This window comes from Helianthus annuus, chromosome 3 (genome assembly GCF_002127325.2).
Source record: "Helianthus annuus cultivar XRQ/B chromosome 3, HanXRQr2.0-SUNRISE, whole genome shotgun sequence".
Taxonomy (NCBI): domain Eukaryota; kingdom Viridiplantae; phylum Streptophyta; class Magnoliopsida; order Asterales; family Asteraceae; genus Helianthus; species Helianthus annuus.
The window spans coordinates 1147662-1172484 of record NC_035435.2 but is presented as its reverse complement, the minus strand read 5'-3'; the positions used below and the strand labels follow the sequence as shown (position 1 = coordinate 1172484).

The following is a 24823-nucleotide window of genomic DNA, read 5'->3' as shown; positions in this document are numbered from 1 at the left end:
TACAGTCAAAGAAGTCAAACTTGACTTGGACTTTGACTTTGACTTTGACATTGGAAAACACGGGGTGTTACACTAAAGGTCACACAATAACGACACACAAATTTTGAAACTAGAGTCCCGTTCTCTGCCGCATCCTCCGCCTCCTTCCTCCACCGCCGCACGTTCTCCAGCGAAGACACCACCACAATCAGTGTTGAAACTAGAGTCTCGTTCACCGGCCACAACTGCGAACCTCCATCGGGATCTTCTCTGATCCGAGGGTTTTGTCATTTGATCTGAAGATGTAACGATGAGAGAGATGGCGGTGGCTGGATTAGGATGGTGGTGGTGATGGTAGATGGTGGCTGAGGTAGAGAGTTGCAGGTTTGGATAAACCTTAACGGGGGATTTGGGGGAGAAAATGGGGTATTTATATGGTGGGGTAGTTGATAGATGAATGGTCTTAAATGCCCTCACTTGCGAAGGATTAGAACTAACTTAATTCTCTAACTAGGTTTGAGGTAAAGGATGAAACGTGCAACATGTTTATTAAACAAACGAACACGAACAAGAAATTTCGTTCGTTTAGTTAAATGAGCATACATGAACAGAGGTCGTGTTCGTTCGTGAACGTTCGGTAACATGTGCGTTTGTGTTCGATAGTTTATTAGTGTTTTTTAATTTTTATATCTATTTAAATACTTCAAAATTCCGACAAATTAAATATCTAACAAGTTCATTTCTTTAACAAACGAACACGAACATAAAATATCGTTCGATAAGTGTTCGTGAACGGTTCGCGAACACATATATTTCTTAACAAGTGAAGAACGAAAAGTGTTTGTTCGGTTTGTTTGCAGCCCTAGTAACAAAACATAAAGGACGAAAAGTGTAATTTACCCAATATTATATTTTATATATATAGATTTGAATATCCATCATCCCAAGTGAAGAAGCCGTTACCACTTTTGTGTTTCATCATTCAGTTACATTCATCCAACGGCACTCTTTCCTTTCTTTCTTTACCAATCTGTCTGGATTCAACAACCAACGCAGCAACTCTTAGATTAGATTCACCATCTTCGTTTTCATCCGATTCGATTACCATGTCCATGAGCGCACCAGTCACACCCTTAACCAAGATTCGAACCACCACACCTTCTTCAACCCCAAGAACTCGTGAGGAGGAGAAGATTCTGGTAACAGTTAGGGTTAGGCCATTGACGCCTAGAGAGCTTGCTAACTATGACCTTTTCGCTTGGAATTGCACCGACGATAACACCCTCACTTCAACCAACCTCAATCACGATCGCCATACCTCCACCTACACTTTCGGTACTACTTACTCTTCTCTCCCTTTCTTATGATGACGACCTACTGATGATGATTATTTTGTGTCTGTCTACAGATAGAGTATTTGATCCCTCTTGCCCTAATCGGAGTGTCTATGAACAAGGCGCTAGAGATGTTGCCCTCTCTGCTATCAAAGGGATCAACTGTAGGTTCATTTCTTTAAAATGATTTATCTCAATCTTCTTCAATTTCAGTTTCTAGATGATTCATTCATTCATGAATTCTCTCTTCTTCTTGTTGTTGTAAAATGTGTGTAGCTACCATTTTTGCGTACGGTCAGACTAGCAGTGGCAAGACCTACACCATGAAAGGAATTGCAGACAACTGCATCAATGACATTTACGCCCATATCACCAATGTTTGTTAGTTATAATTTTGTTATCAAGTTTATATCAATCACATATTCCTTTTTTAACTTCGATACTTTCTTGTTGTTATGACGACTAGGCCACTGCAAGTAGGTTTGTTTTGAAGTTTTCGGCTATCGAAATCTATAACGAGACGGTCGTAGACCTCTTGAACCGTGATTCTGGTGCCCTTCGTCTCTTGGATGATCCCGAGGTGAGCATTCAAGTTCATCGTTATGTTTGTCGTCGTGTATTTCTATTTTTCTTTGGTTTATATTTTGTTCCTTGAATCCAGAAAGGTACAGTGGTGGAGAAGCTGACGGAGGAGGTCGTAAGAAATAGTCAGCATCTTAGGAGCTTAATTGCTACTTGTGAAGGTACTTGCCCATTCCCTGCATACGCTTAATAGGAATTTCTTCATATCTCAACTTTACACTTGCTTCTGCTTGCAGATCAAAGGCAAGTCGGTGAAACATCTTTGAACGATAGAAGCTCAAGATCACATCAGATAATCAGACTGGTAATCTTAACAATTTACCAGCTTTGGCCTTTTCTTTTGTGTATAAACGGTTCATGTGAAGTAAATGGCAAGTTTCATGTCTTTCACATTAGAATAATCTATCATTCTATTTGTGCACACTTCATCTCATCGTTTAAGGGTTCTCCTTTTCAGACTATTGAGAGCAGTTTTCATGATGAATCAGGATGTGTAAAATCTCTCCTGGCAAGTTTGGTACGTAATTTAATATTCTCTTTGTTATTGATTATTTTTCGGTAAGTTGATTTTAACCTCATTGGACTCTTGCAGAGTCTTGTGGATCTTGCTGGCAGTGAGCGTGCATCTCAAACGTATGCTGCAGGTGCCCGATTGAAGGAAGGCAGCCACATAAACAGAAGCCTACTCACTTTGACAAATGTGATTAGAAAGTTGAGGTATTGGATGAAAATGATGTTATCAAATGTTGATGTTGAAGTGTCTTCTTTTGTGAAAATGCTAGCTGGTGAAATTAGTGTAACCGTGAACACACATTTGAAACAGAGTATGATAATCGAGTTTTTCTTGTTATGCAGTGGTGGGAAGAAGAGTGGTCACATACCATATAGAGACTCGAAACTGACACGGATATTGCAGTCGTCATTAGGCGGGAATGCACGGACTGCAATAATATGCACAATGAGTCCTGCTTTGAGCCATGTGGACCAATCACGCAACACCTTGGCTTTCGCAACTAGTGCCAAGGAAGTCACAAACACTGCCCGAATTAATATGGTATAATGAACTCGCAATCTTGATTTAGGTGGTTGGAATACTAATATAAAAAATATAATACGTATATATAACTCTAAGAATCCACTTGGGTTTTTTCACATAGGTTTAACATGTTAAATTATTTTAGCTTTGTTTATAAACAGTTAATTATTTTCACAAAGAATTTAAACTATTTAGTATTGTTTAATTTGACATATGTAGTACAAAAATCAAGTTGTTTGGCTCCAATATTAAATATCACTTGTAATGGATATTAGGTGGTTGCTGAGAAGCAATTGGTGAAGCACTTGCAAAAGGAAGTAAGTAGACTTAAAGCAGAATTGTTGAGTCCAGAACCTTCTTCCTCTGAATGTTTAAAGTCTTTGCTGGCCGAGAAGGAGCAGAAAATTCAGCAGGTCTGATCCATTTTGCACACTTGTTTATTTGCTTTAATTCTTATACAGTAGTGGATAAATCTTGAATCCTAATGCAGATGCAGAGAGAAATGGATGAGCTCAAGCGTGAGAGAGACCTTGCGAAATCACAACTTCAAAAACTACAGGTCGGTTATCAGAATGCTCCTAGTACCATCTATCTACCAATATATATATACTGATAAGCCTGTAAACAAACCGAACGTTCATGAACTGTTTGTAAACTTGTTCGGCGGGAAGTTCATTTCAAACGAACATGAACACTCATTTTTGTTCATTTAATTAAACGAACAAACATGAACACACGTTTTGTTCGTTCAATTATGTTTGTTCATTTGTGTTCGGTCACTTATGTTTGTTCGTTTCAATTTAAATACAAAAGTGGTTATATTTATATAAAATTAAACATAAAAGGAACTTTCTAACTACTTGTATAAATATAACAAATTGGTAATTGGCTTTCTAGCAATAAAATGGGGTTTTCAATGGAATTTATCATAATTAATCACTAATTTAAATAAAAAATACTTTATGTTTGTTTATATTTAGTAAATTATGTTCATTTATGATTCTTCAATTATGTTCATTTGTGTTGTTTATTGTTTGTTAAATTATGTTCAGTTTGTTAGAGTATGTTCATTTGCGTTCATGAACTGTTCGTTTAGGTTTTAAACGAACGGACATAAACGAACACGAACTTCCCATTTTTCTTAATAAATGAACATGAACAAAAAAAGGTGTTCGAGTATATGTTAGGTTCATTTCCAGGCCTATACACACACACACGTGTGTGTGTGTATTACCACCAGACAGCAGTACTTGAGCTTTTTGTACCAGGATGATGACCGGCCCTCTCGTCAAGCAGTCAAACGACTATCTTTTGGTGGTGAGAATTCATCGAAAGTATCTGGATCAGAAACAAAGGCACATAGAAGACGGAGACAGTCAATAGAGCCATGCATGCTGGTGCGTGAAATAAGAAAGATCGGGATGATGCAGAGGCAGCTTGGTGATGAAGCAGACCGTACTCTCGAGTTACTTTCATCTCACAGGTTAGAGAATAACGAAAGTATAGTTCGGCTGGTGGCAGATATTAAGAGCATGACAGCAAGTCTTAAGGATGATTTAAGCGCGAACGAAGAAGAAAGTGGCAGTCTGAAGGAAGAGATTGCCAGGTTAAAATGTGAAGAACTAGCATCTCTGGAAAAAAAGCTTGAACACGTACAGAAATCGTTAGACAAGCTAGTTAGTGTGGAAGAAGGTGGTGTGGATTCAAGAACTCCATTAAAGAACAAGAAGAGGAATAACAGTAATAACAGTGGTGGTATGCCAAATTATATTCGCTCTCCGTGTTTACCAAATGTTCGCGGTACCGAGAACAGGGATCCGGAGACTCGTAATTCACCTGTTGCTGCTGCTAATGAGGACACCTCTTTGAAGAAAGCGACTCCTAGATCTGCATCTAAGCAACCGGGAAGTTCTGTTAATGTGAAAAAGATACAGATGATGTTTAAGACGGCAGCTGAAGATAACATCCAAAGCATCAAGGCATATGTTACGGATCTTAAAGAACGTGTGGCGAAGCTACAATACCAGAAACAACTGCTAGTCTGCCAGGTTTGCCTTCTTTGTTGGTTAACATGTTTTACTGGGTTGGGTTTTTTGGTCCAATTTTTTATTATGTAAATAATTAATTAATATATTATTACTGAGTGTTAACAGGTGTTGGAGCTAGAGGAAGGAAATGATGAGAGGGGTGATGATTTGGAGGAACAATCTCCAATGCCACGACATCTGGTGTTTGAGGATCACAGAAATCAAATAATAATGTTGTGGCATTTGTGTCACGTGTCTATCATACACAGGACACAGTTCTATATGTTGTTCAGAGGAGAGGCTGCTGATGATATATACGTACAAGTTGAACTTAGAAGGCTAACTTGGTTAGAACAAAAACTATCAGATCTCGGAAACGCAAGTCCAGCTCTATTGGGTGATGAACCGGCAGGGTATGTCACATCAAGGTGAGTAGTTAGTGAGTGAGTTCTCTTGTGATTTTTTTGTTGTATGTATATTATAATTATAATATATATATTTGGTAACTTGATGTGGCAGTATTAAGGCGCTAAAACAGGAGAGGGAATATCTGGCTAAGAGGGTGAGCACAGAATTAAGTGCAGAAGAAAGGGAGGTGTTGTATAAAAAATGGGAAATCCCAGTGGGAGGAGGGAAGCAGAGGAGGAGGCTGCAACTTGTGAATCGGTTGTGGACAGACCCGCTGAACCTGTCACAGGTTAAAGAGAGTGCTGAAATAGTTGCGAAACTTGTAGGATTTTGTGAAACGGGGTCGAAGGAGATGTTTGCACTTAATTTTGTAAACCCGTCTGACAAAAAGTCTTGGATGGGGGGTTGGAACATGATATCCAATCTCTTACATCTCTAGAGTTGGTGTTTGTTTGTTTGTATACAGTGAGTGAGTGACACACATTTCTCTTATTCATGTTTTTTTCTTAGGTTACTACTACTGTTACCAGGAATAAAATGCATGATTGTTGTGGAAAGATGAGCAGCCAGACAGAATATAAAGCTGGCTGGTTAAATGGCTCATTTCATTTCTGCTATCAGCTTTTTTTTGACCAGCTGAAGGAATATTTTATTACCAAAAAAATGACCTCTTAGCAAGAAACTAAGAGGCCCAAAATCACACCAGAAAAGCCACCTTAATTATTTACAAGTATAAAATGTACGAACCGAAGGTTTTGCTCAAAAAACACGGTGACATTTTCGTAATTATTTACATTGTAGAGTAATTATCAAAATTACTCTACAAATAGATCAAAATTACCATACAAGATCATTTGTAGAGTAATTATCGTAATTTTGATAATTACTCTACAATGTAAATAATTACGAAAATGTCACCGCGTTTCTTTTGGTTTTTTCATGCCTTCCATACGTTTTGTACGATAAGATACTTTGTACGTGAACTTAACTCAAAAAATAAAAAGTATGTAAAAGTAAAAATTTATACCGTTTGATGCCAAAAACCGTTGAATAAGTTCAACTTTGCTTGCCTAGCTTTCCAGTTCGGACGGACTTGATGAACGGTTCATGAATTTCCTCCAACGGTTGCGTTGTAGTGTGCAAGAACTTTCTTCCAAAAACCTTTCGATTTTGGGCATTTCCTTTTTTCTCGTTAAAACTACAATGCACGTACGCTATCACTAACGCCTCTTGTTTCTTCGTCCATCTTTGCGGATCCGCCCTACCACCTCTTCCTTTCCCTTCATGTTCGGCCTCTTCTTCAACTTCAAGATCTTCCTCTTCGTTGACTTCTTCATTTTCATCTAAGTTTTGAGTCTCGGATACAAATTCTTCGTCTTCTTTGTCATCATATATGGGAAGCATGTGTTCAATATTATCTCTTGGAGATTGAGTCGGTGGACTCCGATAAGCAAACGGGTCAAAAGTGTTTTGGGCTTCCGTAGGATACTCGTACACACCCGGTGCAACCATCGTGGGACCTTGTGGTAATGAAAAAAATTATGGTGGATAGTTGGGTTGGGGTTGGGTGTTGTAAAAATCTGTTTGTGAAAAAAATTGTAGTGGAAAGTTGGGTTGGTACACACTCGATCTGCCTCGTCTACTTTGCGAGCCGTGCCCCCTCACATTCGAACCAGAACCAGAAGCTTTTTTAATGTCATCGCACTTGTTTTGTCTATCCATGGTATGCTTGAGAGGCTGTAAATTGGATGAAAAAAAATGAAATGTTTAAAATGGTATTTATAAAGGAATTCAATTCTTTTTTTAATAAAATGGCCATATAGCCGTTGTATCCCCAACGTTCAAAATCAGCCTTCCCCGCATGCGGTAATAAGTCCCCGATTCAAGAACTCCCCGCGCGACATTAACTGTTGGCGGCGATGTTCCCCTTGCGGCAAAAGGGTTCACCGCTCCCCCTGCCGCTTCCACCCCATTCACCCTAACAAGTTATAATTTGTTGTATATAATACATAGTTTTCAATAGAACCTTTTACATACTTAAAATAAACTCTAACTAAAGTATATTATTTATAGAGTTAATTACACAAATGGGTCCTGTGATTTATACCTAATTTCGCCTTTGGGTACTAACTTTTTATTTTAACATATTTAGGTTCTATAGTTTCAATTTTGTAACACCTTTGGGTACTAACACCAAAATTAGTTAATTAATGACTAAAATACCCTTGTATTTTTTTAAGTTTATCAATGTAACACATTTGGGTACTGACACCTAATTTTATTTAAGTTTAAATCAATTTTACAAAATCTATTTATTTTTTTATTTTCATCTTTTTATTATATCTCTTAATTAACATAAAGTCTATTTATTTTTATATTTTTATTAAATTTCTTATTTAACATAAAATTTACTTGTTACACCAGTATTTTTTTTAAATAAAATCTACTAGCTATATAGTTTTATGTAAATTAAATTTCTTACTAGTTTTAAATAATGTAAACCTTACTCGTTTTGAATTTTGGATATATATGATTGATATATTATAAATACAAATACATCTATATGTATATTTATCCAAACAAATGAATAATTACTAATGTCAATTATACATTTTATTTCCTTTACTTGAAAAATTATAAATACAAATATAGATACATATAGATGTATTTGTATTTATAATATATCAATCATATATGTCAATCATATATAAATACATATAGATGTATTTATATTTATTAAAACTTATAATTATAATAAAAAATGAGAATTTGTTTGGATAGATGTATTTGTATTTATAATTTTTCAAGTAAAGGAAATAAAATGTATAATTGACATTAGTAATTATTCATATGTATAAAATGTATAATATACATATAGATGTATTTGTATTTATAATTTTTCAAGTAAAGGAAATAAAATGTATAATTGACATTAGTAATTATTCATTTGTTTGGATAAATAGTTTTGAAACCTGATAAAGATTTCAAAATATTATATTATTTCATATAGGAATTGTTTAATATATTAAATTTAATTATATAATTATCTTTTAATTAAAATTAATTATTATCTATAGATATAGATATATACATATAGATGTATTTATATTTTATTATCTATAGATATATTTTACTATTTTAAAAAAAATACTTGTGTAACAAGTAGATTTTATGTTAAATAAGAAATTTAATAAAAATATGAAAATAAAAAAAATAAATAGATTTTATGTTAATTAAGAGATATAATAAAATAATGAAAATAAAAAAATAAATAGATTTTGTAAAATTGATTTAAACTTAAATAAAATTAGGTATTAATACCCAAATATGTTACATTGATAAACTTAAAAAATGCAAGGGTATTTTAGTCATTAATTAACTAATTTTGGTGTTAGTACCCAAAGGTGTTACAAAATTGAAACCATAGAACCTAAACCTGTTAAAAAAAGAAGTTAGTACTCAAAGGCGAAATTATGTATAAACCAGAGGACCCATTTGTGTAATTAACTCTTATTTATATTATTTGTTGTTGTGGTGGTTGTTGCTGCTGTTAATTTTGTATGATATCTTTATTTAAAATCACAAAAATTTGTAAGAACACGTTTACCATTGTATAAAAAATAAGGCTTAATATTAAGCATATATGTGATTTTATTGAAATATAAGTAAACATTTTAATTCAACTACACAGAAATATATATATGTCACATTTTTACATGCGAAGAAAATGCAAATGTGAATATATTAATGATATTCTTTCTTTGTAAAACAGCCACGCGAAATTATTGTGCGCTCCGAATTTGAATATGTTACAAGGTGGGCCATATTTGGTCTCATACATTGGTGTCAAAACTGTAGTGGGATAAAAAAAATTATACATTTTTTAAAAATAAATTAAATGCAATTTTTGTTTGTTTGGGGATATAACTTGTGGATTTTGTAATTGATTTAATATGCTTAGGTGGGGTGAGTCAAAATATAATACTTTGATTTTGTAATTTATTTAATATGCTTAAGAATAAATATGTTAAGATGGTCTCGACAGTCGTGTTGATCGTCATACTTCTTCATCCCGAGCTTAGAGCTTAACTACAAACATTACAAATAAACATCTAGAAGGGGTCGTAAGCCTAAGTTAACAAGCGTATGCATATATAATTTGTTACATGTATGATAAATGTTATTATATGATCTAGTTCATGTTTTTTAAACAAAATATAAACTATAAATAAGAAAACAAAAGTTTTTTTTTTTATATATATTTATTGGCTTTAATATATAGACTTAAGATCATTGAAATGATTAAGGAAGATAATAGCAGTTAGTGAAACATTATTATAGTATAATAAAGGTTTTGTAAAAAGATGAAAGTAAAAGGGGCGATCTGTAATATAGCAAACGATGACAATTGCGTTTCAGACAACATGTTTTTTGTTTGAATTTTGAAACAACTCAACTAGAGAGAGAGAGAGAGAGAGAGAGAGAGAGAGAGAGAGAGAGAGATGAAGGGTATATAGATAGACTAGCGTTTCATAGATCGGTAGCTGTTGTTACAAGAATTTACAAAAAAACACGCTATTAAATTAATTACAATTACAAGCTTCAATCTTGGCTTTTTTCTTCTGCGGATTAACCGAGGCAAGTTGTTTAATCTTCCACCCTTCTTCTGTTTCAATACTTAATAATTCAACTACTTACTTAAGTATTGCTGTTAATTCTAGTTTTCAATATGTTTGAATCAACATACATAATCCAGTTTTGTTCAACTAGTTGTCTTGTATTTTGATTGTGTCTCAGTCATGAATCCAATTAGGAAGATTAAAATTAAGAATAATAGGGGTTGCGTTGCCTAATTTTGACATTTCTTAAATTGTTTAGGAGGGGAGGGAGGATGTCCAGAAACACAGGTGGAAAGGGGATGTTTTTTAATGATATAGATGTCTTGACCAAAGCTTTGTATCAAGATAAACAACCACAGCCTACAATCGGGAATTCGACAGCTAGTAGTCGATCGAAAGCGGTCACAAAACCACCATTTCCTGATACCAAGTCTAAATCCAAAGTCAACAGTAATGAAGATCGGTTTCTCAAGGATAAAAAGTCAATTTGGAGTTGGAACACTTTGAAATCGTTTACACATGTTCGGAGCAAACGATTCAACTGTTGTTTTTCTCTTCAAGTTCATTCGATTGAAGGGTTACCTCCGAGTTTTGATAATCTTACGCTCTGTGTCAAGTGGAAAAGACGTGATGGTGAGTTGACCACTCGGCCCGCGTTGGTTTTGAAAGGCGTGGCGGAATTCGAGGAGCTTTTGACCAACACTTGCTTGGTTAGTGGTAGCAGAAGCGGGCCCCATCACTCGGCCAAGTATGAGGCCAAACACTTTTTGTTGTATGCGTCTGTGTTCAGTGACCCTGAGGTTGACTTAGGAAAACACAGGGTTGACCTCACTAGATTGCTCCCTCTTACGTTGGAAGAGCTGGAGGACGAAAAAAGCTCCGGAAAGTGGACTACGACTTATAGGTTGTCGGGAAAGGCAAAAGGCGCGACTATGAATGTCAGTTTTGGGTATTCAATAGTTGGCAGTAATGTTGAGATGGTCAATTCTTCAGTCAAGGCGTCCGCTCAAAGTCAACTTAAACGGGTTGAAAGTCTTCCTGTTAATTCTCATTCTGTTGAAGATATAAAGGACCTTCATGAGGTTTTGCCTGTGTCCAAGTCGGAACTTTCTGAGTCGGTTAGTATGTTGTATAAGAAACTCGAAGAAGAAGAAGAAGAAGAAAAGTCAATTATCTCTGTTGACTATGAAACTAAACGAGCTGTTCAAGTTGTAGCTCCTGAACCTGTAAATCAAGATTTAAACTCTACTGATTATGATAATATTAACAGTGAGTTTTCTGTCATGGAGCAGGGAATTGAAATTCCCTCAAAAGAAAACGTAAAAGAAGATGCTTTAAAAGGTTTTGACAGTTCGAGTCTTGAATCTTTGCTGGTCGAAAGATCCAAAAGTCAAACCGAAGAATGTGTTGTAAGTGAAAGCAATACCAAGGAAAAAGAATTTGACGACAAAGAATTACTCCTGCAAGAGTTGGAGTTGGCCTTGAATAACGTGACGGACTTGAAAGAAGAATCCGATTCTCAAGAAGAAAGCGAATGTTTAAACGAAACTGAATGCTCGGAGGCTAAAACTGGTTACAAAGAGAAAGGAAAATCACTCAAATTAGATTACGATACTGAGACTGTCGCTGATGATTTCTTAAACATGCTTGGGATAGAACACAGTCCCTTTAGTTTGACTTCCGAAAGCGAGTCAAATTCGCCACGTGAGCGGCTACTAAGACAATTTGAGAAGGATTCCATGGATAATGGTTCTTCGTTATTCAACTTTAATCTTGACGACGATGATATTGATATGTTAGGGTGCACACCCGAAGAACCGCCACGGAACAAAACAAATGCATCAATCATAGAAGAGATGGAGACAAAATCATTGATGTGTGAGTGGGGTCTAAACGAGAACGTTTTTCAGGGTTCACCGTCAAGTGGGCCGGGTGGTCCGGTTGACCTTGACCCATCTCCTGAAGGGCATTTTGAGCTTCCTCCACTCGGAGAAGGGTTAGGCCCATTTGTCCAGACCAGTAACGGAGGGTTCTTACGGTCAATGAACCCTGAGATTTTTAATAATGGTAAAATCGGTGGGAATTTGATTATGCAGGTTTCTAGTCCAGTTGTTGTACCTGCAGAAATGGGTTGTGGAATAATGGATGTGTTACAGTGTTTGGCTTCAGTTGGTATCGAAAAGCTTTCAATGCAAGCAAATAAACTCATGCCTTTAGAAGATATATCTGGAAAAACCGTTCAACAAATAGCTTGGGAATCTACACCATCTTTAGAGGCCCCATACAGGTATCCTTAATTTCTTATGAAACTACTTTTTAATTCTTTGTTTGTGCTTGCTATAGGTAGCAATTACGGCCTGTTTTAGTGTGAACCAGGGGCAAAGTGGTAAAACTAAATTAAGTGGCTTTAAAGGAAACTAGTCAAAAGGGCTCATCTTAAGTAGGGTTGTAATTCATTAAGGAATGAACATGTTCATGAACGGTTCACTAACGCTTTTGTTCATGTTCATGAACACTTGCCGAACGTAAACGAACACAAACAAATGTTCATGAGCATAAATGAACACAAACGAACTTTATATATCCATTTTAAAAGAAAATCTGCATTTTTCATCAAAAAGAGAAAGATTACAAAGAAATAACCACTAGTACTTAACATAACTATCCTAACATAGTTGAAAGAATTATCATAAACATAATTAACACAAAAGTTAAGAAATAAGCTTTAACACAAATTGTAATTGGAATGGTCAAATGAGGGATTGCTGGCGGAGGCTTATAGTATAACTATGGTTTCAAATTTTAATAACCAAAACCAATAAAATATAATTAGAACATAAAAAAAGCCTTTAAATGAATGAACAAAAATACCATAAACGAACGAACATAGTTCATGTTCATTTGTTTAACTTATTGAACAAAATTTCTTGTTCGTGTTTGTTCATTTATAAAATGAACGAACATAAACGAACTTCCCGCCGAACTGTTCACGAATTGTTCGCTGAACGTTTGGTTCATTTACAACCCTAATCTTACGTGTAAACTGAATTCATAAAAACCTATTTAATAAATTTATTCAAAGAATAACATTATTCAAATACTGGAAATCTGTAATGTATTAACATGTATTTAAAACACTTCTTTACATTTTTTTTGAAAAAAAAAAAGTATTTTTAGGGCAAACCAACTTGATGGCCCGTACCAAAAATAAAAAAAAAAATACCCATTTTGACCCTTTAGCCAACTTGCCTGACCAGTAAGTTTTGCCACCTCTAGCACATGTTAATAAAATTTCTGTTGTGCAGGCAAGATTCATTACAACAAGAGCCGATTCTTGGGCAAAATGCAGTGGATCACTTCAATGGACGAAAAACGGGTCGCGGGTCAAAACAATATGAATTGGATGGGGTAGACCAAGAATACGTATCACTGGAGGATCTTGCTCCATTGGCAATGAACAAGATTGAGGCTTTATCGATTGAGGGGTTAAGAATACAGTCTGGCATGTCTGACAAGGATGCACCTTCAAATATAAGCCCGCAATCCATTGGTGAAATCTCGGCTCTTGAGGGTAAAAGAGTAAATTTTGATGGGTCTTTGGGTTTGGAAGGAGCTGGAGGGTTGCAGTTGTTGGATGTTAAGAACAGTAGTGGTGGTGGTGGTAACGAAGATGATGTTGACGGGATTATGGGTTTATCTGTTACTCTTGATGAATGGATGAGACTAGATGCTGGTGAAATTGACGATGGAGATGAAATCAGTGAAAGAACTTCAAGAATTCTTGCTGCTCATCATGCGAGTGATTTAATGCGTGCAAGAGTCGGTAAGAAGGGATCAAAGAAAGGTGGGCTTTTAGGGAATAACTTCACTGTGGCGTTAATGGTTCAGCTTCGTGACCCGTTAAGAAACTTTGAGCCGGTTGGTACTCCAATGCTTGCTCTTGTTCAAGTTGAACGGGTTTTCGTCCCACCAAAACCGAAAGTTTACAGCTCAATTTTTTCATCATGGAATAAGCCTGAAGAAAAAGAGGAGGTGGATGAAGTAAAAGTGGAGGAAGCGAAAGAAGCTTTTATCGAAGAAAAGGAAGTTTGTGTTGAAGAAAGTGTTTTGGTTCCTCAGTTTAAGATCACAGAGGTTCATGTTGCAGGAGTGAAAACCGAACCAGAGTCAAAAAAGAAGTCGTTATGGGGTTCAAACGCTAAACAACAACAACAGGCGGGGTCACGGTGGTTGGTTGCAAATGGAATGGGGAAGAAGAACGCGAAACATCCACTTATGAAATCAAAAGTTGGTGGTGGTGCTGATAAATCTGGTGGTAGTTTGTGGAGTATTTCATCAAAGGGGAAGGGGAAGGGGAAGGTGGATCCACCTGAAAGGAACCCCAATGTCATCATCCCTAATGAAACAGTTAAGTTACTAAGTGGGGCCGGTTTTATATGAGGAAGACAGAGTGAATCTTTTGGTAGCTCAATGGATTGTATTGGTTTGGTTGTTTATATATATTTTATGTCCAGAAATAACAAGAAGATGCTGAAAAGGTGTTTGTTTTGTTAGAAAGCAATTGTTAATGGGTGTGATGTAGTTTCTTGTTGCCTTTGACCAATGATTAAACTTGACTCGACCTGGCCGCGTGGATGATCATTGGCTCGTAATTTATCGATTTTGACCGAATGTAATTTCTTATGTTTGTGATTCAAACTCAGAATTTATATGATTTGTTTTCCCTTGTTTGTAATGTATATCTAATTATCCACAAAAACATGTATGAAAAGCTAGGCTAATAGAAATGAGTATGAGAAAGATGAAGATTGGATCACCTAGGCTTATTAGTTATGATGATAGAAGTACACAATCTTTGAATTAAGAAGCTAGAAGCATATTCCAAAACAAGTGTCAGGTGAATTTATCCTACTTACAAACAAATGACTACTCCATGTTATTAGTCAGGACCTTTTTGGTAAGTAAAAAAAGGACCACAAAATCTCATGTATATTCTGATTTGGCATCATTCTCGGTTTTTACTGTTCGTCACAATTACAAACGGCATTTGGTCACTGCATTTGTCATCAGGAAAGAAGAAAAATACCACTCATCTTTATCTTGCACAATCACTGGATTCAGAATCTGGAGAATTGCAAAACACTTTACATGAATTCCATTTCAAGCAATAAATATTATACATCCTATGAAAATTGCAACTTTTGAACGACATGGATTAGTATTAGTAATCAAAAATACACTTTATTAATAAAAATAAACAACTTGTGGAATCAAATCAATACATTGTTCAGTTGAAATTATGTTGAGCCATTAGGCCATTTCAATTTCAAAGGGATTATTTATTTGTAACAACGTTGACAGAAAAAAAAACTTTTTTCATGAGATATTCATAAAGATTTTTTTTATTGCTAAAAGTATTTCTAGCAATGGATATGAAGATTGATCAACGGCGTACCATTTTTATTGTGGTGAGATTCATCCCCTTTTTCCAAAACATTTTGCTGTAAAAATGTCCCCACGGTTTTCCAGTAATGATCACCACCAGCCAGCCACGTGTCCATATGCATGCCAGTTGGGAAATCCACAAAAATGCATTTTTTGTTATGTGCAGCTGCTTTTGCGTATAGCATCTCCATGTGAAACGGCGGAACCATTTCATCTCTTAGTCCAGAAAGGAAAAGAATTGGCTGTTTAATCTGTAAATCAAAGGAAAAAAAAAACTATGTAAGAAAACACTTATTAAATAATAAAGAACCACACAGAGCTTAATAAGTATTATTATGTGCATTCACAAAATTCCACATAATCCTATTAGCTTTACCTGTCCAACTACATCAATGGTGCTCCAAGGTGAACGAACGACAAAATTAAGAATTTTGGGGCCTTTAGATGTGCTCCCTCCAATAAACCACTTTAAAAAAGGTAATAAAACTCCAGCCATATCAAGAATTGACGTAAAAGTGTTCTCCAATATTAACGCAGCCACCTGCAATGGTTGAAACGTAAGATAAAATACGTTTAAACACAAACTTATATGTGTGTGTGTGTGTGTGTTTATAAATCATAAATGATAATAGATGTACCTTGTCTGGATTATTTCTGGTAACCACAGCACCAACGGCCCCACCAAGAGACCTTCCAAACACTATTATCTGAGAAGTGTCTATATCTGTTCTCTGGCTCAAATGATCTAGAGCAGCCTAGAATAAAAGGTAGATGCATTTCCAAAGAGTTTAAACACACAACAGATAGACATTTTATATAAAAAAATATAATAGCATTGTCTAGAAAGATAACCTGTGCGTCCCGAGTTATTCCTTGTTGAGAAGGATAGCCATCACTAGCACCATAACTATGCATTACCAAAACCCATGATTTTATTAACAATTGCAGAACAACATGCGGATAATCTCATGACAAAAAAAATGGATAGCACGAGTGTTGTTTCATAATTATATACAAGGAGAACATACCCTCTGTAAGAAAGCATGAAAACATTGCAATGCAGCTTTTGTAACATAATGCGCACCATCTCAAGGCGATGTGCAATATCTATAATTAATCAGTCAAGGCCTTCGATGATCAGATCTATTCAGACTTATGATGACAAAAAAAGAAAGTCAAGTGATTAAGTAAATAAATTCAGGTAACACGTATTTAGAGGTGGTCAACAGCAAGAAGGATACTTCCGGCATTTTCTTGGAAAAAGAGAATTGTTGGGCCTGCAAATGAAACAGTAACACTCTTAATCCTAGATTTGAGAATGGAAAAAGTTTAACTAAAAAATCATCATGAGATTGGTAAAAGAGATGCTCTATAAAAGATTTATATTAGCAGAGAACATCATGGGTTTTTGTAAAAGAAACCATTTGAATTTCCTTATTTTGTCTGATTAAGTTTCTTCAGGGCTAACTAACTGTAGAAGAAATTTGCCTTTAACATGCTCTCACACGACGATCAAATATGTTAGCTGCAATCCATTCACCTCACATAGCTGTATCGGGTGAAATACAGATATAATACCTAAATGTATCTTGTAACCCCACAAGAACTTACGTCGAATTTTTTGGTTTGAAATCCCGGCCTACATATTATATTTTAGTCTACCCAAATCATTCAACATTCAGCTACTAAATTAACCTAGCCAAAAACATAAATCTACAATTAATCACCACCAAATAATCAGCATACAATACTTTCCTGAAAAACAAGACATACTATCGTGAAAACTGCGCATACACTTTTCTATGCAAGACCTAAAATTTTCAGGTAAATTTCTGTTACAATCCCTGTCATGTAAAAACAGCTTTTTGTTGGGATTCGTGAAGGCTTCGACCTAGAGGCAGCTGGCCCTAAGGCCACTCGGTGTGGGGGTCGTCCAGGCCCGGCGACGCCCCCAAACACCATTCCGGGTGGCTCGTCGGCGTCGTGAACGTCAGGGGTGGGACGTTGAGGACGGGCGCAAAAGGACAAAATTTTGTGCCTCTTCTTCTCACACACACACATATACATCCAACATATACATATATATTTTAGGCTCATCCCCCATTTCCTTAGGTCCATCTTTTTTGCCCGTCCTCACACCCATCCTACGTGGCGCTGACGTGGAGGCCCATCCTCCATCAACCATACCGAGTAGCCTAACACTCCAAATCAGTTAAATTGGCAGGTTGCCTGAATTAAGGTCTCTAGTTCCCAAAGTTGTAAACCCTACTCTATTTAGTATGTGTAGGACCTTTGTAATTCCTTGAGCACCTGAAACAAAATTATAATAGCTAGTTGCGACTGTGGATGTAGGTTACACTGACCGAAAAATCTTGTATTCGGTTTGATTTCTGTTTTGTGCGTGTGATAGTTAGGTATAAACCCTACCTTTAGCTTTGTTTACTACATGAAGTTATAATAAGTGGTGAGATCATAGTTTTCCCAATCGGTCCTAGTAGCAGCAAAGCAAGAGAAAGTGAAATAAACCCTACCTAATTAATTAATTAGCAAAATTGAAAGAGTACCTGTGCAATCGGGAGAGAACTTGATGAGCCAGGAGTGGAGGCGGACGCCGTCGGAGGAAGTGAGCCAGACGTCCTCGAAAAGGAGGCGGAGACGACCGGGAGTGATGGGATAGGACTTGGTGAGACCGGGTAAGACGGGGACGTAAACCAGCTTCTCCTGAAACGCCACCAGCAACGCCATTCCGGCCACCACTATTCCGCCGATGCCGTAGCTCAACAAGCTCATGTACGACACCATCTCTCTCTCTCTCTCTCCGAAGAGTCCGTCAGTAGAACAGAATGATGGCTCCCTGCCTTGGTTACACTTCATATGAGAACCAGTAAGAAGGGTACTTTACGAATATCGAACATATTAGTCCAAGCGTTATGTGATATGTTAACCATATGAAAACACACATTTTGACGTATTCGATTGAACTCAATGTATCCTATAGTTGCATTGCTATTGCTATTAGATCAAAACGTAACGTAAATCGAATTTATATCGTACAATCATAATGTATTATATACGACCCGACTAACTCGAATTTATATCGTCAAGCCAAAAACTCTCGAGGCGGTCAAAGTGGCATTTACAAAGTTCATAAAAAGTTAAGTGGTTAAAAATTGCATATCCTAAACTTAAGTGATAAGAAAGGGTAAAGATAAAATTTGATAAAGTTTTGGGGTAAGAAGAAAACTATAACAAAGTTGGGGCTGAAAAGGAAACTAACACAAAGTTGGGGTGTCAAAAGCAAACTATTTGTAAAATAGAGTAGTAGTTTAGAGACTAATTTGTTATTTTATGAAATTTTGAAGGTAGCAAAGTTAAAGGGCTAAAATCGCAATATCGTGAAAGTATAGGGGGGAGATGTCACACCTCAACCGATGGCGGAATCATCGGGGCGCGGCACTGAGCGAAACAGATTGTCCAGAAGTTTCCATAACAACTATAATTACCAATTATTTTAAGCAACATATTCCATACCATGTCATAAAAGATAACATAATTATTACAGACAAGATCTAGTCAAATTGTTCTGTTCCGACAACTCAGATTTCAAAATACAGACAATTGTTTATTTGTTTCTAGACCTTTCCTAGCCTCGATTTCACAGCAAGCTAAGCATATAAGCATCCTAAGCACCTGTCACATACGTTAAAGTAAAAGTCAATACACATAATGTAAAGGTGAGCATACAAGTTTAATAGATATAATAGAGTTCGAAATCGTTACGCATAACCAGCACGTGCACAGTGTAAAATGAGGCATGTTAGTTATCGACATGAACCTATCGATACCAATGACTGCGGGTTGACTGCCCAAGGCAGTTCGTAATACACACTCACTGTCACGACCCCCGACCCCATCTAGCCGGAATCGGTGTCGTGAGCAGTCCAGTGGTACCGGTGATTATTTTGAAAACATTGCAGCGGAAATTTCATCAGGACCGTGAGTTAGGAAAAATATCAGAGTTTAGAAACACCGGATTTTATTTAAAAAGATGGAATAAATTCCATGTTTTACGAAGGTAGCTTTTAATAAAAACAATATTTCTTATTTTGAAAATAAGCCACTTCTTGAAGTCCTTTAGTGTCGGATCCAATCCTTGCTCCAATCTATTGTAATTACCTGAAACGCGTTTTAAAAAGATTTTGTCAGCGGGAAATACTGAGTGAATTATTCTAGTTTCTGAAAATGACACATTTATTATAATTCACAGTGATAAGATCTTTTACAATGTATCCTGATATCAACCAACTACCCACAGTACTTTACCACTCGATCCATTGGCCCATACGTCCAATGGTATCTGTGATTATGGTCATATCACCCAATGGCTGCCCCAATGGTGACGATTATCAAGTAATGTATACAATACCCCACATACCGGCTGTAACTTGGTGATTCACATAAACTTAATCACTGTAAGTTATAATTCTGAAAATAATTTGGAGTATTGTAAAACAGTTAACAACTCACAAACTGTGAGAAAAGAATTTATAAAAGAAGAATAACTCACAAATCAACATGCAGGATTTAATTAACAAACTTCCTGATTCTACTTCTTCCGATAATTAGGCATGCACTTTATTATTCCGGATCTTCTGATAATTTTATAGTTTGTTTGATTGTAAGGGAGTATTTTTGGTAGTTTAACAGAATAGAATACGTATTGGTGTAAAAACCCAAATCAAACCTTAACGGTAGTCATGAGATTCGAACCTTAACGAATTTCATAAAAACCGGGTTAATGATCAATACAGCAGTTACGATAATTTCCCGAGATCAATTTCTAATGAATGTCTAAGTGCGATACTTCGGCTCATTTATCAATAATGACAAACGATAAAGTATAATACTTCGGCTCATTATCGAATTATCGACAACGATAAAGTACAATGCTTCGGCTCAGTCATCGGATCACCGACGATAGATAAAGCATAACCCAATGTGGGCGGCACTTAAACATTCTTTGGATATATTGATCGCTTGGAAACTTAATCGTAATAGCGATCGAGTGATTATTGGTTAGAACACCAACGTATAGAGAGAAGAAGAAGAGAATTGAGCAAAGAAAATGAATCCTAAGCTTCCTATTTATAGTAAGCAGGCAGGCAGGCACCTCAACATAATTTCGTCGATGTGGGACTAAGTGACGTGCTTGCTAGCTAGCTTGACGTGCTAGCTAGCTAGCTTAGTTATTTTATTTCAGCTGCTTAACTCGTTTTTCTTGTATAACTTTTAAAATATAACGTTTTATAAAACGACGAATATGTCAATAGAACGAGCATATTTTTATCTACGTTTTAACCTAAGTTTCATTAAAAACGGAGTAAGGAAAATAAAATAATATATTTTATTATTAATATTAAACGTTCTTATACAACCTTATATATATCTATTTTTAATAGACCTTACTTAGCTTAATTAATCTTGTTAGCTTAATTAATATTGATTAACTGATTAATTAATCATACTAAACTTAATTAGGGTTTCCTTATTGCATAATTATCATACTAAATATTAATTTTTAGTGAGAGTTGTTACATCCTCCCCACCTTAATAAAAATCTCGTCCTCGAGATTTGGACGATGACATTTTCTTGGAATTTTGTTTTTTTAATTAGGAGAAGCAATGTATCGTGGAATGGAGTCAAAAGATATTTTGAGGGGTATGAACATTTTAAAAATAAAAATAATTTATAGAAACAGTTGGATTTAATATTCAAAATGAACTTACTTTAATCAATTGAGGGAGATTCTGATTCGATAAATATCTATTGGTGAATGGGAGTATGGAAAATAATTTGTTAATGATTATCCGAAAATCAGTATTGTTTACTTAAATGGTAATGGACAACAGGATTTAGTGTATTGTAATCTGAGTACATAATTGTACCAAGAATATGACAAATCAAACGAATGACTTATGAATAGGGTTTAACACAGGCTACAGCTCTATTCGGATGCTACAAAGCGTTTGTAGTGATTGAAAGAATTCAATAATGATGACCGAATAAATTCACCGTTTTCGAAATTGTGAGTTTCAAGGAAGCGAATCTAGATATTTCAAAAGATGAAATGTTTAAACGAATGAGATGAAATGGTATAGTTTTTCAAGGTAATTGGGTTTAAGCCAAAAGATATATGATAAATAGATTTTAAAATAAATGTGTAGGATTTTTGGAATTACTAAAATTCCTTATCAAAAGAAATCTTACTTGATTGACAATTGAGAAAGACTGAGAATTGACGGGTTCAAAAATAAGAGCATGAAAAATGATTTTTTTTCAAATAGTAAATTATGATATGAAAAATTCTAGGTGTTGAGATGAGTGAATTGCAAAGATACACCAAAGGACAATAGAGTTAGTGTATTATTATTTAGAGTTCCAAGTTGTTTTAAATTGTGAAATAATGTGATAGTACACTATTAGTGACTATATTTTTCATGCTATGTCCTAGAGATGGAAATACAATAAAAATAAGTTGTTTTGACATGACTAACCATTATATTATATTTTGTAAAGCCAATGTAATATATATTATTTGTTTCGCATTTTTACTATATATAAATGGTTACTACTTTCAAATAATTATTTTATTATTTATTATACTATGTAAAATAACTTATATTTATTATAGATTACAAAATACTGTAGTGAAGTTATTACATTTACAAAATATTTTAGTATTATGATTTTGTAAAAGAATCACTATTATTTATAACTTTTAAATGAAAGTTGTGAAGAAAAGGGGTAAAAGTATTTGTAAAATATTTTATATAACACTGGGTCAGTTCTATGTGATTACTTATTTTTATTTTGAAACCATATGTAGTTACAAATGTTATGGTGACGATTCTTTATGTATTACAATGTTCTTCTAACCCAATATAGTTGCTGACTACTATATTATTCTTATATGGTTATTTTCTTATTAGAGTGTTATGGTACATAGTTATCACAAAATATGTGATACATAATTATTTTGTTTTATTTGCCCCTTTAATTCTGGTATTGTTTTATGAGAAATATGTTTTCTCTTTACAGTACAAAGTAAAATATATAATTAAGATTTACTAAATAAGTATGATGACTTAATTAACTAGTCATTATCATGGCGGATATTGGTTAGTGCTGCCTTGTTTAAGCATAGGTGGCCAGTCCATGCCTAACTAAGGCTAGGTTATCCAATACATGCCCCTGATAATAACTCTAGTATCTAAAAATAATATTAACACTATTATTATTAACATATTGTTGCTAATAATAAAACTAATATTAATTACCAATAATAAATGCATAAACTTAAATGAGAATATACTTTAAACAAAATTTTATACGTAAAAATATAATTTCTTTACCTTAATGATTTTTAAAAAAAAAAAATTTTAATTACAGAAATACTATATTGTAAGTTTCTATATATAATCAATTAAATTTATACAATGTTTTTCGATTAATGAAAGGTAAGAAATATCACGAAAGGCTCGATGGGTTGTAAGGACTACGGAATTTAGGACATGAAATGGTAGATCATTATCTTAGCACATAATTGTGTTAAGATTGCTTTTATAAAATAACCCAATAAAGCGGATTAAATATAAATAAATAATTAAATATTAGATTAGCGCAATCTTCCATTTTGTGAAAATGTCATCACAAAGTGATCGTGATCAAAGAGATGATTTGATGAATTCGAAGATTAAACAAGCATATTATGATTTAAGAGAATTGAAGTGCTTGTTAGGACTATTTTGAATATGATGGTTTCAATCCATCATATGGGACTTTGAATTGGGTACGTATTGCGAGCAAGTTAACTGGGTTTGGAGAAAACGAGTTTTAATAAGAAAGCTCAAACATGATCACAAAGAAACCATGTATCCCTTTCAAAAGAAAATCAAGTTTTTCAATAAATTCATTGATTCGATATTAAAGAGTTATTGCTTTGTAAAAACGCGGTTTACAATGCAAAGATCAAATATAACGGAATGATATTTAAACTTTTGATAAAACAACAAATTGAAATGATGCCTTCCTAGGGTCTTATAACTCAAATGAACCACATGCGCAACAAATAGTGCATGTGTATCGTGTGGATTTACCAAGAAACGAAATGGATCAATATTTGCTATTATGAAAGAATTCTTTATGGTATGATGACCATTAAAAGAACATGAAAGTCAACTTATTATAGGCAGAAGTTAGAATTGTAATGAAAGAAATATAAGAATTTTATCTGAAATCTCGTGTGATAACCGTTGTTACGTGACAGTACCAAGGAATGTCGAAATGAAATGAAATGAAATAGGGAATTTGCAAAACTATATGACTTCTTTTGTAGTGCTAATAATTATGACTCAGGTTAGACTATGCACCGATGTTTGTGAAATATTGTTTCAACGTACCTCAGCGACATTTTGATTGTTTGTAAGATCAAGTGGCAAAGTGCCGATTTTTGATTTAGGAGTTCTTTTACTGATGGAATTAGTGTAGGTATCATCGTGCCTAATTTATATTTTTCAAAGATCTTGCCTTTGGAAGTCGTGTGTGATAAACTTCGACATCTGTGGATGTATAATTTAAGTTTCATGTGTTTTCTTGTGCATTAGCACAACTTTACCAGCTTCTTACTGGCGTTAGTAGTTTATGGTAACGTATTGGAAATTCTTATATTTTTGATGGTGTCCCAACTTAATGGGTTTCCAGTATTATTTTGTTGCACAAGTTACGAGGTAGATGATCAAACGAAAGAATGTTTGACATCAAAATTAAAGATATATGCGAAAGATTCCTGATAAAGAAATCTATATACATATGCTTGTGCTTTATTCTTAATTGACTTTTGGAATACCTTATAGATATACATATCTATATTATATATTTCATATGTTGTAATATACATACCTTTCATAGGGTTAAATGTATATAATAGATTCATGTTCCCAAAAACCAGTTAGATATTTGGTCATGATACTATTTAGGGAAAATCTTGTTACTGGTTTGACATACCATTTATCCCGTCTTATCCGGTTCGCGCCGGAGCGGTAATTTCAGTATATCCGGACAAGCTGGAGAGTCTGCTACTCTATACCCAGTTTTGCCGGAGAAAATTTTCTATTTCCCATAAATAGTATCTTTTCAAGATTTTTAAAAGTACCTTTTTTTTATTAGGACTTTTATCCAGAATCAAAGAAATTTGTATTCCCATAACATATCTTATTCTAGACCAAATAATATCAATAAGCAAGAATAAATAGTAATTAAGTGCTATTGCCTGCTAACCGTCATTCTTATGACATACCAGTATTCATTACATTATACTTATATAAGTAATTTAC

At 34.8% G+C, this 24823-nt stretch overlaps 3 protein-coding genes across 3 annotated transcripts; 2 read left to right on the top strand and 1 right to left on the bottom strand.

Moving 5' to 3' along the window:
• The first annotated feature begins 929 nt into the window (after positions 1–929).
• Positions 930–6001, top strand: LOC110865868 (kinesin-like protein NACK2). The gene is made up of 14 exons (XM_022115199.2): positions 930–1314; positions 1388–1477; positions 1590–1690; positions 1780–1893; positions 1975–2056; positions 2132–2199; positions 2353–2412; positions 2488–2612; positions 2751–2949; positions 3207–3344; positions 3422–3490; positions 4200–4979; positions 5085–5386; positions 5478–6001. The coding sequence occupies exons 1-14, from the start codon at positions 1086–1088 to the stop codon at positions 5803–5805; spliced, it is 2685 nt and encodes an 894-aa protein (XP_021970891.1). The 5' UTR covers positions 930–1085; the 3' UTR covers positions 5806–6001.
• Positions 6002–9829: 3828 nt separating this feature from the next.
• LOC110865859 (protein PLASTID MOVEMENT IMPAIRED 1-RELATED 1) lies at positions 9830–14724 on the top strand. The gene is made up of 3 exons (XM_022115188.2): positions 9830–10004; positions 10245–12272; positions 13291–14724. The coding sequence occupies exons 2-3, from the start codon at positions 10258–10260 to the stop codon at positions 14423–14425; spliced, it is 3150 nt and encodes a 1049-aa protein (XP_021970880.1). The 5' UTR covers positions 9830–10004; positions 10245–10257; the 3' UTR covers positions 14426–14724.
• A 65-nt stretch (positions 14725–14789) lies between these two features.
• On the bottom strand, positions 14790–18306 carry LOC110865876 (alpha/beta hydrolase domain-containing protein WAV2). Its single transcript, XM_022115210.2, has 8 exons — positions 17995–18306; positions 16672–16707; positions 16459–16537; positions 16283–16337; positions 16069–16185; positions 15807–15971; positions 15441–15681; positions 14790–15109 (listed from the first exon to the last, which is right to left on the bottom strand). Exons 1-8 carry the CDS (start codon positions 18302–18304, stop codon positions 15081–15083), a joined length of 1032 nt encoding a protein of 343 aa, XP_021970902.2. The 5' UTR covers positions 18305–18306; the 3' UTR covers positions 14790–15080.
• Positions 18307–24823: the final 6517 nt, after the last annotated feature.